The sequence below is a fragment of the Myripristis murdjan genome, chromosome 12 (genome assembly GCF_902150065.1).
Source record: "Myripristis murdjan chromosome 12, fMyrMur1.1, whole genome shotgun sequence".
NCBI classification, from domain to species: Eukaryota; Metazoa; Chordata; class Actinopteri; order Holocentriformes; family Holocentridae; genus Myripristis; species Myripristis murdjan.
In genome coordinates, this window is record NC_043991.1 from 20,064,020 (window position 1) to 20,082,643 (window position 18,624).

The 18,624-nt window shown below is 39.4% G+C and overlaps 1 protein-coding gene across 2 annotated transcripts in view; it reads right to left on the reverse strand.

The window, feature by feature from the left end:
• slc12a2 (solute carrier family 12 member 2) overlaps positions 1 to 18,624 on the reverse strand; it is a 77,278-nt gene that overhangs the window by 27,197 nt on the left and 31,457 nt on the right. For both annotated transcript variants that reach the window (XM_030064729.1, XM_030064727.1), the window contains exons 2-14: positions 15,657 to 15,776; positions 12,873 to 12,948; positions 11,132 to 11,227; positions 8,166 to 8,305; positions 7,233 to 7,343; positions 6,457 to 6,565; positions 6,077 to 6,201; positions 4,996 to 5,080; positions 4,306 to 4,460; positions 4,052 to 4,159; positions 3,685 to 3,808; positions 3,424 to 3,525; positions 673 to 828 (exon numbers count right to left, since the gene is read on the reverse strand). In XM_030064729.1, the coding sequence (XP_029920589.1) occupies positions 673 to 828; positions 3,424 to 3,525; positions 3,685 to 3,808; positions 4,052 to 4,159; positions 4,306 to 4,460; positions 4,996 to 5,080; positions 6,077 to 6,201; positions 6,457 to 6,565; positions 7,233 to 7,343; positions 8,166 to 8,305; positions 11,132 to 11,227; positions 12,873 to 12,948; positions 15,657 to 15,776 (1,507 nt within the window). The remainder of the gene's footprint in view (positions 1 to 672; positions 829 to 3,423; positions 3,526 to 3,684; positions 3,809 to 4,051; positions 4,160 to 4,305; positions 4,461 to 4,995; positions 5,081 to 6,076; positions 6,202 to 6,456; positions 6,566 to 7,232; positions 7,344 to 8,165; positions 8,306 to 11,131; positions 11,228 to 12,872; positions 12,949 to 15,656; positions 15,777 to 18,624) is intronic.

Here is an 18,624-nt window from a genome sequence, read left to right on the forward strand (position 1 = left end):
AGTTACTGTGTCAACCGCGTCGACTCAGAGCAAATCCTGCAGTTCCTCTGGATTTGTTTTCAGCACAATATGTATTAAGTAACACAGGACACTAACATTAATGGGATATTCCCACAGGATTGGAGATCTCTGCAATCAGTCTCCAAATTTACAAAGATCTTCTCCATATATTTTGTCATCACAACTAAAATGTACCATGTGTCATGCCCATCTTCTTACCTACATGCCACTGGACGCAGGACTAGGAGAGGTGTCGATATTGTCTGGGATTTTGGATATCATCACATCGTGATATGACAACTTTGTTATTCCCAAATATTACAAATTTAGTGTTTTTTTCTCATTGGCTCCAACAATAATGTACAAAATAGTACATTTATCTGATTCAGTTGTATTTACTGAAAAGCTATATAAACTATATGCCCACTTGTTAACTATGTAATTGTATTTATAAACAAACAAAAAACCTTTGGTTTTATTAAATCCCCTTCACCTAACACATAAACACACATAAAAAAAGGTGCCTATTGTCATCTGGCCGGGGACTACAGCAGGATATTAGCCATGTTGGCTAAAGCTGCCCTTTTTACTGTCATTGATGCAGTTAATTAATTGGGATTGTCCACGACATAATAAACTAATGAACTAAACTAAACTAAACTAGTCACCTACCTGGCTTCTTGTAGCTGACATAGATATAGAGACCCATGACGATGACGTTGGTGAGGAGAGCCGCCCACCAGTTGATGACAAACATCACCACACAGCAGAGTACAGCTCCAGCCAGAGAAACCCACATATTGTAGTATTTGAAGCTGGGGCGCCACCCTGGAGAGCAAAGAAAAGTGAGTCACATCATACCCTGTGAAAACCTAACTAAGACAAATATAAGAGCAAGAATCACAAGGATTTCACAAAACTGGCAAATTCATAATTGAGAAGAAAAGATGTGCTTCATGTTAAGGTTGATAAAAACAAACAGCCAGGTGTTCAGATTTGTTCTTCTGCCAATAACTTTAAATTCGGACCAACTTTTATCAGACCTGAGATTCAAAAGACTAAAAAATAGAGGAAACCAACATGGATCCTACCTCAAGTCATTCCTCTTCAAATAAAACATTTCTCAATAAATATCATCATTGTAAGTTAATATTTTTATGAGGATAAGTTTAAAGAGCAAATGTAGCTGATTAAAAGAGCATGAATATGTGCTTGGATTAAAGAATGGGAGTTAGCAGCCAGTTAGGACAGGAGACAGGAATGTTACACCAGCTACTGGAGACCACACTTGTTTACCGGGTACCAGAGAAACTAGACTGGTGGGATTTTAGTAATGAGGTACAGTTTGACGTAGTTACACAATGACCGACTCTAAAAACAAACCACAGGACATAAAGGGTACATTGATGGTGACATCACTCTCTGCCCCATGCAGGTTTTTCAAAGTGCACCCAAGAGAGGGTGGAAATGAGGCCCAAAGTGGCCAGAAAACCAAATGGGGTAGGAATGACCATTTAGTGATTCCAGAGGCAGTAAAATCCATTAGTCATGTCCATTTTACTGCTCGCCTGTAATTGAGACATGTACCATTTAAGTCCTTGTAATTATATGAACTGCTTGGAGGAATTAAAATCAGATAGAAAGTCTGTACCTGGAATTCTGCTACAGCTTTGGTATTGAGGGGAAAAAAGCACACAACTCTTAATATAACCAGTGCCTTCATGCATTTTGCAGAGCTCGTCCTTCACACTTCTTGCACAAATAAAATACAGTGTTAGCAAATAGTGGGCTTGCATTTTTGTGAAGTGGATAAGTAACAGCCATATAAATTTGTTTGTAATTCAGCTTTCACAGCAGAAATTTGACTGATTTCAGCCAGTTCAAAGGCATATTTGACCCATTTTGAACACACACACACACACACAGCTATATGGGACAGTAGTAGTGCTGTCTTCCTATCGAGATTACCGAGTGCTGGTAAACATTTTAAGTGGAATAATCTTTTTGGATAAAATTATCTAGTCCTACTGGAATTGACACATTACTTTCCCATTGAAGCAAACCTTTATACCATTTAAACCATTTCTGGCTGTAAAAGATGTAAGTGGTTATTTTTAAAACTGTAAGACTTTTTAAAAATGGGTGAACTATCTCTTTAACACAAGAGAACATCCTCAATTTCAAGTCAGACAAATGATAATTAATGCCACTGTGCAGTTGAAGAAACATTCCCCCATCCCCTGATGACAGCCCCTGCCACTCTACACTCTGTTCCATTTCTAATAAAACAATGGAGCTAAAAAAAAATATTCAACTGAACGCTGTAATCTACATTTAAAGAGGCTCAGATACACCAGTGACATTTTGTTTGAATTTAGCATTTACTTTTGCTCAAAAGGAACTGATCATCATCTGGTGAATCATATGTCGTGACAAACGAAAGGTGAAAAGTGTTTCAGTGACAGAGCGACGTTATTCTGCACTTGCCTTCTCAAGAAATAAATGTCATTCATGGCAACATTACACCAACAGCCTATCAGAAAAAGGCATTCTATCCTTCCTGTCAGTCGGACTAGTGTGTGCAATAATAAATGTCAGAGTAATTGGAGAAAACAGGGAGGGCGCATGGGTAGGTAGGGGTTGTGGGGCAAGGGAGAAAGTAAACACCAGGATGAGGTGTGACACAGCACATGAAACACCATCATAATAATCTCATTACCAAAAAACGGTGACTATAAACCTTTAATAAAAACACTAATGCTGTTCTTCCAAGAATTTTTAATGATATACTGAATTTGACGTTTACAGCATTTCTTGAACTTGAACTGAAAGTGACCCTAACTCGAGTCATGTGTCTTTTCTCTGGCTTTCAGTGGACTGAAAAGACAAGAGCCACAGCTTTGCACGTTCTTAGAGACGTGCATATAAATCAAGTTATATTTACTATGAATGAGACAGCGAATGCTGCACCACCTCATCCGAATGATCCTGATCCTGTAAGACTGCTATTGCAATACATGTGCATGTATCATTGGGCTCGCAGGCTAAGAGCTCAAGTAAAATTGTATCTGACAAGCGTCAAAAAATGTCCATGGGCAGTGATGATATGACCTGTCTTGTGAGCTGCCAAGCCACTTTCAAGTGCTCTCAGGGTACCGTGTTCAAAACTACTCAAAGTACTTCAAGTAATTGCCCTATAATGAAGCCCTATAATCTTCCGTCACATTCATTGTTTAAGTCAATATGACTCATGTCAGCTCTAATGGCTGATGAGCTTCTCTTCTCGCAGTAAGACAAAGGAAGTGTCTCAAAATAAGTAATCTTCACTCTGGCCCTAGAATACATGAGGTGTGATTTTCTTTTCTTTTGCTTCTCCCAACTTCAACGTCTAAAGCGAAAAAACACAACGTTTCTTGCTCTCACCTGGTGAGTTGGCCAACGAGGCGTGGAACACGGAGAAGTTGATCAAGGCGTAAGAAGCCAAGAAAAAGTTGGAGATGATGGGCGCAATGATGTTCAGTTCAGCTGAGGGAAGAGAAAACATGAGTGCAGTCAAGGTGTGATGAAAAACACTGGGAATCCAATTCATGAACAGAATATCACTTCCTATAATGCTCATGTCATAATAATCCCTAATTGTCCTGGTGCAAATGAGCGGCATGTGCAGTCGAGCTTGTGTCTTACCGATGAGGATGAAGCCCAGGGCGATACAGAAGGTGAGGATGTAGCCTCGGAGCGGCTCGTTGTTCTTGCCGTAGCCTTTGGCGAACATGCTGAAGCCGGGGTAGATGTTGTCCTTACATAAAGCCTAGAGAAGTGGGAAACATTGTGTAACTTATGACAAATAACCAACATGAAGATTAATGTATGTTCAGTTGTGATAGTGGGTCAGAATAAAACAAGCGTGTTATTTCTACCAAAGATGCCTCACTGGGCCTGTTGGTGGTGCTACAGGGAAGGTCATGGGGTCAGCAAAACGGACAGATTTCAGTGTGTGTAGGTGGCGCCTGGCCCTTGATAGTTTGCGTTTAAAACTTTGCGCGTTTCTTACCTGAAAAACTTTTGGTGCGCTGACCAGAGAGGCCAGGGCTGAGGACAGAGTGGCAGAGAAGATTCCAGCAGTGATGATGGGGCTGAAACCAGATACCAAGCTCATGACCTACACACAAAGCAGACAAAACATAAAAAGGTTTGACATCTGTGTACCTGACAGCCTTGCACAACATTGCTATTTTGATCTCTCTGTCCTTGAGCGATCCTCATAGATTCTCCAAACCTCAGACTCGTGACTCTGCTTCTGTTTACCTGGACGTCATTTTGGAGTCCATAGGGACACTTCTTGCCAGCACAGGAGGAAAAGTCAAAGCCAAACTTGCAAGCGGCGTCTGTGCAGTTCGCCATGAACTGGGAGCTGATTGTGTCGTTGATACTTCCGGTGGCATCTCTCACAATGCAGGAGCCTGGTAAAATAGTTTTTGATATATACATATTATTCTGAATGGTATATCAAAAAATTTCAAATTTGCGATTCCTGTACAGATTTAAACACTGTTGCCAAAATCAAATAAGAGCACAGTTTCTTTGAAGAAGCATCTCAGTGATTTTGAATGTTTGGCCCATTTGCTACAACTGACCCACATTTTACAGTGCAATAAACCATCTTCATCATCACTAAAGATTTCACCTCGCCCAATTCCATGTCATCAAAACACAACAGTGCTGCTGCTTTTAGGAAAATTAATGTGGACGATTTTATTACAGTGATGAAGTACTGGAGTGAAGAAAGTCTGACGTCTGAATGGAAACTAATGGCTGGATAAAAAAAAAGGGAGGAAAAATGATATCAGAGGTGTAAAATACAACCTCTTGCTTTGGGAAAATATCAGCAGAGATGTGAAGTATACGGATTTTGTAGATATTATGTTACACATGCAAAATCACTGGTATGGTGCTTAAGTTACATGAAAAATATTAAATACAGCAGGTATCATTCACCTGTAGAAACGGCAACACCTAGGTAGACAATGCCTGTGATCAAGATGGCCAAGAGTGTTCCTCTGGGAATAGCCAGCTGTGGGTCCTGCAATTCACAACCACAAACACACATGATTTGAAGACAAGCGCTGCTGATTTACTCCAGTTTTTTTAATCTAAAAATAAACAGACAGCAGAATGTTCCACTACCAACTTCTTGGCATCAGAGTTTCTAATATTTTAGTTCATCAGGAACTCCCACTCAGGGCGGCCAGTCCACCCTGCTTCCATCTTTTAGCGTCATGTGTGCTACTCCTCCCTGGTGGTTTGTTGCTTATGACCAGCGTTCATTTTATTGGCTATGGCAAAGTATTCATGAGAAACACTTTCTCTAGGATGAAAAAGAGACAAAAAACTAAATAAAAATGAGCCTTGTTGACAAAAACTGTGACAAAATATACTGACTTTTTAAAGTAATTTTTTTGGGCATTTCTGCTTTACTTGACAGCCACAATAGTGAGAGACAGGAAAGGCAGTGGAGAGAGAGGATTATATGCAGCAAATGGCCCGAGGTCAGATTTGAACACAGGATGCTGCGATCAGGACATGGTACACGCCTAATAATGACATTTATGTCAACAAATAAGAGAGAAGAAAATGCCAGAAACAGACGAATAAAAACACAGCTCCTGTCATTTGGAAGACAATAGGTATATGGGCAAAATTTACTTTTGATATAAAGTACAGCAACAACAATGGAAATTCATTTTCAACTTGGATCATCCTTTGACCACAATTTGCATGTGCAACTGCATTTATTTATTTGTTTGTTTGCACGCTTGTATGAACAGGATGTTGAAATTACTGCAGCTAAAACAAGTGGTCTTATGACTGGTTCTCTGGCTAGAAATTGTGACTTTTTTCACATTTCCCGGAACGTGATTAGCTTGCGGAAGGAAACTGACAGAACAACTTTTCTGAAATGTCATCTGTCCACACATGACCTCTAAAAGTTGTATGTCGAATGAAAAAGTTGTATATGTGACTTCTATTCTACTGGGAGCATTCTTTTATGGGCAGTAAGAGAAAGACAATTGCGTACAGCGAGGTCTCCTGAGATGTTGGCTCCAGCCAGAATGCCAGTGGCTGCAGGGAAGAAGATGGAAAAAACAGAGAAGAAGGTTTGTTCTCGGAAGTCTGGACCCATGTTCTCCCACATGATGGAACCTGACAGGAAAACAGAGAGAGTTTGAAAAACAAAAACAGCTGATAAAACACAGCGCAAACAAGACTAAAGCAAATCTCAGCTAATACAATTTATTCTATCTCGTGATGTTGGTCTCAACTGGTGACAAGAATTTGAAACAGTGATACTATGCGTGGAGTGCAATGAGACTGTATGGGTTATGAGATGATAAAAAAAGACTTCCTGGAAAGGTGTTTTATATAATTAAATCTTAAGAAAACAGACTGTATTCATACCATCATAGCCAAAGAAGCCCATAGGTGCCTTAGACTGAACAGTAATGAACGTTCCAATGAAATAATTGATGATGGCTGTGACGAGGACAAAGAGCAGGAAGATCTGGGCCTGCAGAGAAATCAAACCAGAAGATGTATTCAGGTCACCGCTGATCTCAGTGGATGTGGCAATATTTGTAGAGCACTGAACACAAAATGGAGCTAGAGTTCATGTATTAATGAGTAATACCCCATATTAGTCATTCTGAAAGGTTTTCCTGATTTTATGATGCCGATATGAGATCAGAGTCATTTCCACACTTGGAACGCTTTGCCTTAGGCTAACTGGAGCCCAGGGCTAAGGTTAGCTTTGATTCACACTAGTACTTGTTAACCCACATCTTACAGGTAGATCTGGGTTGAACGAGTCACACATGAAAATCAAAGCCCACGGTTGATGTCCTCAGAACATTTGTAGCACAGTTTTGATTAGCCAACAAACCTCTGCTTTTCAGACATTTTCTTTTGATTTTATTCTACGCTTGGCTCTCACCTTGATTCACACTACAGACCCAAACCCAGACTTTTTAAGAGATACCCCTAGAAAAAGGTATTCCTGGGTTAGGACATCCAAGTTGCAAGTGTGAAAAGACAGTTCGACCAGGGAGCCCGAGTGTAGTGTGAGTCAGTTGTGGGAATTTTCGTTTGAGCTCAGATGCTATGAAATATATGAACAATAACTGCTGAAGAACATCATCTGGATATCAGGATATTTGACAATAGATGTGTTTTCGTACCTTGGCTTCCCATTCCATTCCTGCCACTGAGATGCCCAGGAGAAGGATGACTGTGATAGTGCCGATGATCCGGATGTCATTGGTTTCATCAGTCATGATGGCATTGACACCCTATAAGACAATTGAAACTTCAGACACCGTAACGTTCACTTCCACACGCGCTATGCTTTCCCACTGAATCTCCTCTCTGAGAGGTGACTGGGTGGTGGCGTGTGGAGGTCTACACCCTCCCCCCCAAACCAACATATGACACTGGGAACTGGACAAAACTGAACTGGGAGAAAACAAATGAGGAAAAACAAAAGCTGGGTACAAAATACAAGAAGCTATAATGAGGAATTCAGATCCATCTATGCATAAAGGTACACTAAAATGTAATTTAATGAGGACTTCAAAGAAAAATTATGAAAACTGATCCAACAGAATTAGATTAAATAAAACTTGTATTTTCACTTTTGAGTTAACTAAAACCACTGAAGATTTTGCCAACAAAATATAGACTAAAACTAACAAAATTAAAAAATGCGACTAAAGCTCAAACGCATTTTAGTCAAAAAGGCTAAGACTAAAACTAAATCAAAACTGGCTGTCAAAATTAACACTGCTTATGAGTGGATATGCAACTACTGTCCAAAAACTAAAGTTAGAACAGATTTTTTTCCTTATCTATGGCTATTTGTTAGGCTTTCTTACTCATGGATATTTTTTTTAAATACTCTTTAGGGCGTCCAAAAAGTCATGTTATTAGCAATAACTCAGAAATATAGAAACGGAGGGGATTTTAAAGCATGCCATCAAATGTGCTTTGCAACAAAAAAAGCTCATTTAAGCTTCAGCTGAAATGTTACTTTGAGGGTAAAGAGCAATAATCACATAAATCTTAAATTATCCTTTTGAAAATATGCTGTAAATGGCAATCCGTTATTCACTTACAGCAAGAAGATCCACAACGGTTTCAGCAAAGCCAACCACGTACATGGCGACGGCCACAGCGTTAGCAAAGGCAAAGATTAGACCGATGGAGCCGCCGAACTCTGGGCCCAAACTTCTCGATATCAAATAATACGCTCCTCCTGGAAAACAAACACAAAATGAACAAGACAGAGTTAGGTGGTCTCAAATGAAGTGTATGATCGTGATCTGAGCCTTTAAACAGCCAATTATCAGCTCTGTGGTTTATGCATGGTGACGACTTTGTCAGCTGCAAAATCAGAACATTACAAGGTGGCTGTTTCACCCAAAAATTCATATTTGAAAATGAAGGCATTTTGATTCTATGCTGTGAAATCTTTAATACCCCTGCATGATTTGCAAAATGGTTTATAGTGATGTAAAATGTCAAATCACTGGTATAGTCCTTTGAGTACCACTGTGATTGGGAGAAACCTCACTGTTAGTACTGAAGAACCAACAATTTAATATGTAATACCTCTATATGTAATACAGTATGTAATAATCTGTGCTGCCGGGATGAACTGTTAGTGTATTAGTATGGATTGTCTTGTTACATTAAGTAATAACTGTCTTTTACCTATTCACAAATCGGTGTTCATAAAGTCCCTTACCCTCAAAAATATTGTGCCAGTTCCTTCACCAGAAAAAAACTGCATTCATGTCCCCTGTTGGCTCACACTTGGATGTGTGATGCTTGTTTTCAAAAGCTATTAGTGAAATAGTAAAGTGGCTGAACTTGGACAGGGCTCCGAGGAAATATTTTCCAAACAAGTCATATTTTGGAGAGGCAGATGTTTGAACAAGTTTTACTGTTGCTTTCAGTGTTGCAGGAAAAAAAAAAACAAAAAAAAAAACACGATAATCACTACAATCTACTAATGCACACAAAATGAATCCAGTGTGCCGTCAATAAAAAAGTAATTGCTGACAACACTAATATGATATGTAATCTAAATCTTTTCCTCACCAGGAAATTTTAAATAAGTGGGAATTCTCTGTTTTGCCTCGTGTAATGAGTGAGAAATGGCTGTATATCCATTTCAGACCACCCTGCCAGAGCTAGCACTGTTTGAAGGAAAAACGCTGTAATCTAGAGACCCATGATTGAATTCCCCCTCCTGCTGGCACACTGGGAGCGATGTGTTTTCAACCCCGCTTTTATTTGACTCATAATAAAGCTGGAGACAAATCAGCAAGACAGCAACATGTAATACATCTGAGGTTGTGATGGATGACAGGTTTGCTGATAGCCGGGTCATGCTGGGAAAAAAAAAAAAAAAAAAAGTTTGGAACGGCTAGTTTCACTGCTGGATGCCGGGCCCCGCTCACATCTAATATGTGAGAGCTCCGTAGCAGGATTACAGGAAGTTACGGAAAGGTAAAAAAGAATCAGTGCCTCACAAATGTAACACCGTCAGGTATCACATATTTACAGATATCACAACAGAATTATAAAATCATAAACAATGACTTTTAGGAACATCATGATGGATAGAGGCGGTCTTAAAGCCAAGGTTGCTTCATCAAAGACGAATTTAATCTGAGATTAATTCTAGTCAGAGTTTAGCAAAACCAGGTTTAAAAGATTTAGCTCCAGATTTAAAATGAAGCATAGCGCTGTTGCATACTTAAAAAGTCATTTTAGTTTCATAAATCAAAGTTTTGTGATTTAAACCTACCTTAAGCACTTAGAGTTAAACCAAAGTACCACAGTGTGTAAGAAATATAAAAAAATAGAAAGAAAAGCAAAGTTAATCTGTATCTGCTGACAATGTACAAAATTTGCTAGCTAACAAGCATTTAGCGCACTCGTCAAGGCTCTGCACAAATTCAAATTTCTTTTGAGAAATTATAGAAAATGAAATTACAGAAGATAGAAGGACAAAAGCACAGTTGAAATAAAAAACGAGCCTGCCAGGAAGAAACTGGCACACTGTTAATAGGTCAGCAGGAGTAAAGAGAGTTTGTTCCTTAACTAACACAACACCGTCTGTCCTTTAGCTAACACAAGATTAACTGGAATAACTGGAATTTAAAGTTTTGGCACAGCAGGATTAAATTTAATCTAGGTTCAGAGTAAAAACTAATCTGAGATTTAAAGAGAGGTTTAAACTGAATCTTTGAGTGAATTATAGTTTTGGATAAAATCATCCAGCCCTGCAGGACTGACATTACTTTTCCTTTCAAGAAACAACACATCTTGATCTAAAAGGCATGGTTCATGCGTTATGAAAAATGAGATTATTTCACAGCAGTGGTTCTATCTTCCTCTCGTTGTTACTGAGCGTCGGACGCTGGCTGCATGCGTTAGCCTCCTGCCACTGAGCTGGACGTCCCCCTGGCTGACAGTCAACAGCTTTTTGAGTGAACTATCCCTTTAAGCAATTTTGTTTCAAATGTCTTGTGAAAGCAGGACTGCTGGCTGGGCACAGGGAAAGATGAAATAACAGCGCTCTGCCCTTGCTGTGATGAACCTATGAGCTATCAGCTTACACACCGTGACAAAGTGTTTTATAATGCAATCACAGCCGCTGCAGGTTTGATTTGAACTTACTATGTTGTGCCAAAGCAGGGAGGAAAACACTAATAAGTATTATTGACTTGAAACATGGAGCTTCCCTCTCCTTGTCCTCTCCCTACACGGTACAACGAAATTTTGCTGGTAGTTGGGATGGAGAATTCACACCAAACTGGAGTGAGAGACTATCAGTGTATCAGTGGCAAAAGTAACAGTTTGCAGAAGAGAAATGCAAAAGTAGAAACATCAGCAAGCTGACAAATCTAAAGTTTTATGGCAAATGAATTATTTGGTACACACCTTCCTGTAGGGTTTTGTTTTTATTTCAACCTTTTTTTTTTAATCACTGTTTTAAGACTCGGCTGTGAAGCATCTTGGGCTTCAGCGCTTTAGTATATCGCATCAAGTAATATAAAGTGATATATACCTCCCCGTACAAAACCGTTGGTGGCAATGGCCGAGGTGGAGAGGCCGGTGATGGTGGTCACCACAGTAGCCATGAGGACGATCACACAGGAGAGAGCTGCCAAAAGAAACCAGAGCATTCAGAACAGAGCACCAGAGTCTATATTTCTACTAACTTCTACAAAAACAAACTCCTAAATAGTGTGGCTGGAAAAAAAAGCAGCAACAACATTTTGCAGTAGATCAACTGGTCACTATCACATTTCTTGCAATTCTGAGGGCCCCTGTGGAAAGTAGCAGCCGAGCTAAAAAAAAAAACAAGCCGGCACGGTTCAGCTGACCACGTGTCACGCTGTGGCAACATTTCACATCCATGTGGAGAATCATCAAGAGGTGTGTGTTAGTGTGTGTGTGTGTGTGTGTGTGTGTGTGTGTGTGTGGGAGGGGGTCCCCGAGAGGATTTGGGGTGGACGATGGTGAGTTGTGTGTGAACTGAAAAAGTAATTCACACAGAATCTCCAAGGAAGGGTCTGAAACTACCACTAAGTTAACCCTTTGACACCTGATCACATTCACTCGATTTCTTACAAAACTATGACACATTTAAAAAAAACTCAAAATAAAAATAATAAAAAAAAAAAAATCCTGAAAAATGCTTGTAAAAACTGTAAATAGTATAAAATGATTACAAATTGCTGAAAAACTTAACAATTTCTTACAAGCAGGGACATCATGGCTTCTTGAAAACCTCTTCAAAATGCTCTCTGCTAATTCAAATAATGCACGTCATGATGGATCACACAGCTGATCCGCTGTAAAAGTGACTGACCACATCTCAAGTTGCAGTGCAGTACAGAGACTCTATACATTAACAGTGCTGAAAAACAAGTAGGATAACATTTCAACTGGTGGCATTTATATCAACTTTTTTTTTTTTTCCCAGTTAAACAGCCTTTGGCGGGTGAGCCAGAAAGTTGATTTTGGACACTGCTCCATGCTCTGCTCTAAAGCTGCCTCTACACAGTGCAACACAGTGCAAATAATATCTGGCTGCAAATCTTTGCTCTGTCTGCAAACTCATCCCAAATGATGATATAAGCCTGGGATTATAAATAGAAACTTCCTATCCTAAATCTTAAAGATTTTTTTTTTCCCAATTTGGTATTTTAGAAACCAATCCTGACTAAATTTAGGGATCCAACATTATCTTACTCCATCCTGTCCCAACTCAGGTTAGGTAATCCTAAATACTCAATCCAGCATCGCTTCTTCACTTTAATGTCTGTTAACCAGCGACTGACGCTACTTTTCTAATCTGGCTGATGCTGACACACTAATTGCTGCCTTGATTAAATTGCATGACACAGCAGGGTGAGATGTTTTTTCACTCTGAAAATCTCCCTTTGTGAAAAAATGAAGGTCATTTGCTGGGAGAGCCCTCTGTGGCCTGGCCGACCTCCCCGGACCTGCTGGCAGCTGCCGGCCTGGATCACAGACCGGGGCAGGAGCCGCCATCTACTAATAAGCATTTTGTCATCAAACCACCACACATTGTTCAGGCTGCCATAAGCCTTCCGGTTGACATTTTGCTGCTTTTGTGTAAGCAATAAAACAAATTAGCCAACACTTCCTGGTGGAGAAGTGAAACAGGACGGCTTAAGGCTTTTCCGAGTTTTTTTTTTTTTTTTTAGATTAAAAAAAAAAAAAAAAAAAAATTGCATTCAAACTCCTCCATGTAAAGCCAGCCTAACATATCAACTTACCAATTCCTGCCTGGCCTACGATCCATGACATGCGGATGAAAAGCATCACACCCCAAATGTTCAACATGCAGCGGACCTGCACAGAGGAAGGGCTGTTAGTCAGGATGCATGTGGGATGATGAACACAATTTACCAAACAAAAAGTGGTCCAAACTCTGGTCTCAGAACATGCCAGGATGGAAAATATTAAGTAGCATGGTCCTGATTAAGGTTTCAAACAAAGTCTGATGTGGATGTTATTGGCTGGAGACCCAACCTGCTCCTGGATGTTTATCTTAACTAAAATGTTTCACTAATAACAGGCAACATGTAGTGTGGAGGATAGATTCAAGTGTCTTATGTGGCGCAGCTGTAAGCACACTTATAATTCAGTCTATAACAATCTCTGATTTGTTAAAGAAATGGTATCATAACAAACAAGTCGCTGTGGTGCTTATTTTACCGACAACTGTATTTGTGTCAGATTGCCTCTCCACCACTGCACCATTTTCTGATTAGGAAATGCTATGAACCAAAGTCACCGTTCATAAGCTGTGCTGCCATGACCTTGGCAGAGAAAATACAGCTGATCTGAATTAAATCCCTGCACGCTCCAAAGGTGGTGCTCTGGGGCTGACCCTGACCTCTGACCTCCCTGTGCTTGCAGGACATAAATTATGTTTCACATCAGAAGAGATTATTGAAGAGAAATATCCTACACACTCGGTAAGAGCCATTACAACCTGAAACCCAAGACATGAAAATGAGCGCAAAGTTTATGTTAGAGAGGAAGCGATGGCTTTTCACGTCAAAATACGAGCGGGGTGATGAGACGCAGACTTAGAATGAAACTTCCATCGCCTGCAAACTTTGCCCTCAAAAGTTAAAATGCTCTTCAGAGTCTGTACCAGCCATATTCTCTGGTTGTTGTGAGTGTGATTCCTTGGTCCATTAATATTACAATGTTAGAGCCCAGAGCAATTCACACTCATGGCCCAAAATTCTTAGCAGAGTGTGATCTACTCACACACGTTCACATTGTTCAGTGGCACACTTGTTCTAGCCTTCGCTGGTCACAGCGAACACAAGAAACTGTGACCAACCACTTGGAACATGAATATATACAGACCAAACATGATGACTAATAAACTAGCTTTTCAGATTTGATGGGCCAAATTGTAGTAAAGGAAACCAAAACCCCACGTGAAAAACAGGCAGACAGGAAAGCCTGCCTACATATATCGTTCCTTCCGTGTGTGTGTGTGTGTGTGTGTGTGTGTGTATTTGGAATAGATGCTGTTGTAACCTTCTCAGAGTAGAGTAGTACACATAAATTCCACATTTATCTTACACTGACTAGAGGCTGGACTGAAGAGTTTATGTAAGGATATTAATGATTGTTTCCAGAATAATAAACAGTTTGTTTTTAGATTATAACAGTTAGCTGTCAACTCACTGTCATCTTTATTAACTTGCATTTAATCTCCAATTGACATGTTGCTATGCTGGTAATGTCCAATATATGTTTTATTATTTTACTGAGTGGACATTATTGCTGCTAGTCTCAATGAAATAAGCAGTGCAAGTTTTTTTTTTTTTTTTTTTTAAAGCTCTGTTGTTATGTTTGTTTTGTGTATTTTAGCAGCAGCAGTAGTAACAGCAGTAGTAAGCGTGGTGCAGCAGCAGCAGCAGCAGTAATAGTATTAGCAGTGGTATTTTTTCTCAATGACCCTGCGTTCCTGTGCCATGACTTACACCAGAGGTGCTAGTGATGCTGCAGCCTCGGTGTCAAACAACTCAGAGAAAGATTACAAGAGATAAGCAACAAATACAGCTGCCAGCAACGATGAGCAGGTTGCCCTAGAGCAGCATGGGAAAAGACCCAAGGAGGTACTGTGGGCATTCTAGTCTGGTATTATCACAACATAACTTCAAATGGCTGTATTTCCTTTAAATTGCAGTGTATCAGTATGTGCCTTGGCAGGTAAAAAAAAAAAAAAAGATGTTTCTGACTAACTTGTAGTGTTTCAGGTGGACTGTTTACTTTGTCATGATTTCACTATTGGTTGACCTTTTTGCGCAAATTTAAAAAAAATAACAAAAAAAAAAAAACTAAATCTTAATACATTAGCTATCTTTGGGGTGATTTTATGGCTACGTGAGAAGTAATTAAAATAGGCACACCCATTAATAAACTGCCAAATTTTTTGTCTTTCTGAAAAGAAGTTGAAAGGCAGACGCCATTGTTTCCAAAGATAAAAATGTTCAATGTCCAATACTCGTCTTCTCCAAGTTTCACATCTCTCCAACTAATGGAGCTGGACTTTATTACAGTGATAAAATACTGGTGTGAATAAAGTTTGAAGTCTCTGAAAGTTCATTTTCATATCGTAGTGGAATGAATGGAAACCAACTGCTGGATAAAAGTACATACATTTTGCAGTTACTAGGCTAAACGTGCAAAATCACTGGAATGGTCCTTAAAGGCTTATAATGGCGTCCCTTATGGCCCAAGCAGTACCATTTTCTCTGTCCAAGTGGTGGCTGATGAGGTCTATAGACAGTATTTGCCAAAGGTACCAATCCAAACTTTGTAGCCAGTGGCCTGATTACAGGGCAACAATAACATTATATACTAATATTAATATACTAATCATATACTAATCATCATATACTAATAAGCAAGAGGCAAAGGGAAAGCTTACAGCAAATGGAAGTCAAGGTGGAGACTGCCATACACCAATTAATAAATGAATAGAAATATTACTAAATTCAGGAAGCATCTATAAGTGACAAAATACTCACCAACACTCCCTTAATCCAACCAAACTTGACCACTCCCTTGGAATCAGCTGCTTCCTTAGCGGCAGCCTCCTCAGCCGGGGTCAGCTCCTCTCCGTTGGCAAACCCATCTTCAAATGGCTCCTAAACCACAAACAAAAACATAAAAAATACAAGACATGGTTAGGACAACAAGGTCAGAGAATATGTTTGTAACGTATGAGTACAAAAAGGTTCAAATGTGAAGATACACAAAAGCTGCAATGGGGTCCACATAGTGTTCAATATAAAAATATGTGAGGACATAAAAAAAAAAAAAAAAGTTTGTCATTTTTTTAAAACTTGCATTGAAGTGATTTGACTGTGCTTTGACAGTGACAGCAATAATCAACCTCATTTTGATATTATCACCTACAGCAGTGTTTACAGGCAGAATATTCATCATGCAGTTATCAGAGAGATAAAGTTAGGGTTGTAAGACCTTTTAAATACCATTTTTATGCAAGATTCTTTTTTTGGACAAAATCAACAATGCAGGCAAGTATAAAGGTTATTTTTAGGTAGTAATGTGGTTATTATTAGATCATGTATGAACTGTTATTCTGACAGTTTTCTTTAGGTTACACAGCAAAACTACACAGCTGTAGTAAATCTAACCAGGACCAGCATAAGGGCAATAAAATAAAATCAAACAGATAGCACATTTAAGGCCTTATATTTATTGATTTGAACACTTTTTAAATGATAACAGATAACAGAATGTGAAATGTATAAATTTGACAATTTGAAACCCCTTGCATATATGGTTCTCCTCTACTTTTATCATTGCCACTGGCTCTTTAAAACAGACAGACGCATTTCGAAGGAGGATTTCTGTCCTTGTATAACTGCAGAAGGTAAAACACAGGAAGCCTCCCTCCTGAGCAGAGACAATGTCATGACGTCGGTGGCCTCTCTGCAAGGGCTCTCTGGGAATACAGCGTACTGTCTTCCTGCATTTGTAGCCTAGACCTCTCCATGCCCTCCCAATAAGCTCTGGAAAAACACAGGGTGGCAAAAAAAAAAAAAAAAAAAAACTTGATTTACAATGTCTCACCTTTTCTTCTACCAGACAGAATGTACATAAACACAGAACAGGAAAAAAGACGAGCTCAAAAGCAGGACCTCAAAACTAAAGCTGGACGCTCCGCTTTACAAGCCCTGAATACAAGTCAACCCAAAACATAATTTACATATGTATGGCGGCTGGCATTATAAAAGCCCTTTGGATCAGTCTAGCCATTGGCAGTGTGGAAAAAGTGTCCATCGACTCAATGCAAACGTTGGCCTGTTTGTGCTCAGCAGGGTATTGACATGCTGCTGGGGGTCAATACATTTCTATGGCCCACAGAGAACGAAAAGAGAATTAGGCAAACTGAGCTAGGTGAAACCAAATGTCTGTCCAGGGCCTGTTTTCAGATCAGATCACTCATAATGTAGAGAATACATACAATCACATCATGCCATGAAATCAATTTGTGTACACTGAATATCCTAACATTGTGTTGTTTTTTTTAGGCTTTAACCTACATTTTTAGGCACTTTCTGCCATTTTTTCTCTAACTACTGTGAAAAAGGGCTATTGCACTATTCAGCCATTTTGCCATGAAGCAGTAGGTAAACACTGTGTACATAATGACATTAATTTATTAGAGTTTAGTATTAGAAGTCAGTGAAGGTTTAAATTAAACCTCCAAGGCAGCAGGTTTCATTCAGATTCATGCTGTTTTGTCACAGGAGAAAGTCCGTCCTGTTTCTCCTCCAGTTCCACGGGACTTTTCATGATCCAGTCCAGGTTTTATGAGCATCATCAGGTTTTGAAATTAGAGTAATAATCCACAACCTTAAATGTCTATTTTGCTAGTCTCTATTGCCACATGATACTGTACAATAGTGACTCAACATGCGGCTGGAACATGAAAACTGTCACGTTTGCTGTTTTAAACTCCTGTAGGAGGCAACTTCCCTAAAAACAATCTGCATAAGTGGTGTGTTTTTTTTATGTTTATGGAAGCAACAACAGGGGGTCGTCCGTAATAAAGGTGACACAGTAAAAGAAATATAAGAGACAGGAGTCTTCACTGACTTGATTCTTTATTACTACGCAGGGCTAGCTCCCTCGCTGAGTGTGAAACACCAAAACAATGACCACTTCTCACCAAAGGTGGCGCTCAAACCCAGAAAAACATGGAACTGGAGGATTATCACTTTAAATTCAGTCGACGACTCCACCGTCCAAAAATAACTTATTTGGAGTTAAGATGTGTTTTAAAAAGTCACTTCTTGGGCCATGAGTCCCGTCCTGATTCAATCCCTGTCTGGGAAAATGGCCCTAGAAGTATTAGCAAATTACAGACATAGTATACAAGGTGTCTGCAGAAAAACAAAACAAACTTAACACTTTGAAAAACAGCTGTAACCACTTGGAATACAATACACAGACTTGGAATAGAACTGAAAATCCCAAAGAAAGCATGACAGCGATTTCTGACTGAACACAGTCAATGAAAAATCTGAAACTATCATTAACAGCCACATAAGATATATGAAAAACAGAACCTGGTCATTAAACTAAGTCCATACTGCATTAATGTCAGAGTGAACATGACATAACACAAAATAAGAAAATAAAACCAACAGTAATACCTGTTCATACCAATATTTGAAACTGCACTGACAATATTGTCTCATTTCAACTGCCTTATTTTCCAACCCTGCCTGAATGTGAAGAAATCTGTCAGTAACTAATTGTTCAGGTGCATCAAAATGAACCGAAGTTTAAAAAAATGACGACCTCAACATAACACTGAGCTAATTTTACAGTTTTGCATTCTTTGTAGAAACCGGCTGATACCCTATTCAGGTTTCACTTTTGCATTTCTAAGAAGGAAACTTGTTCTGCACAGGCACAGCATAAATCTATCCATACGTCTGTTTCTTTGCGAGCTGAAGT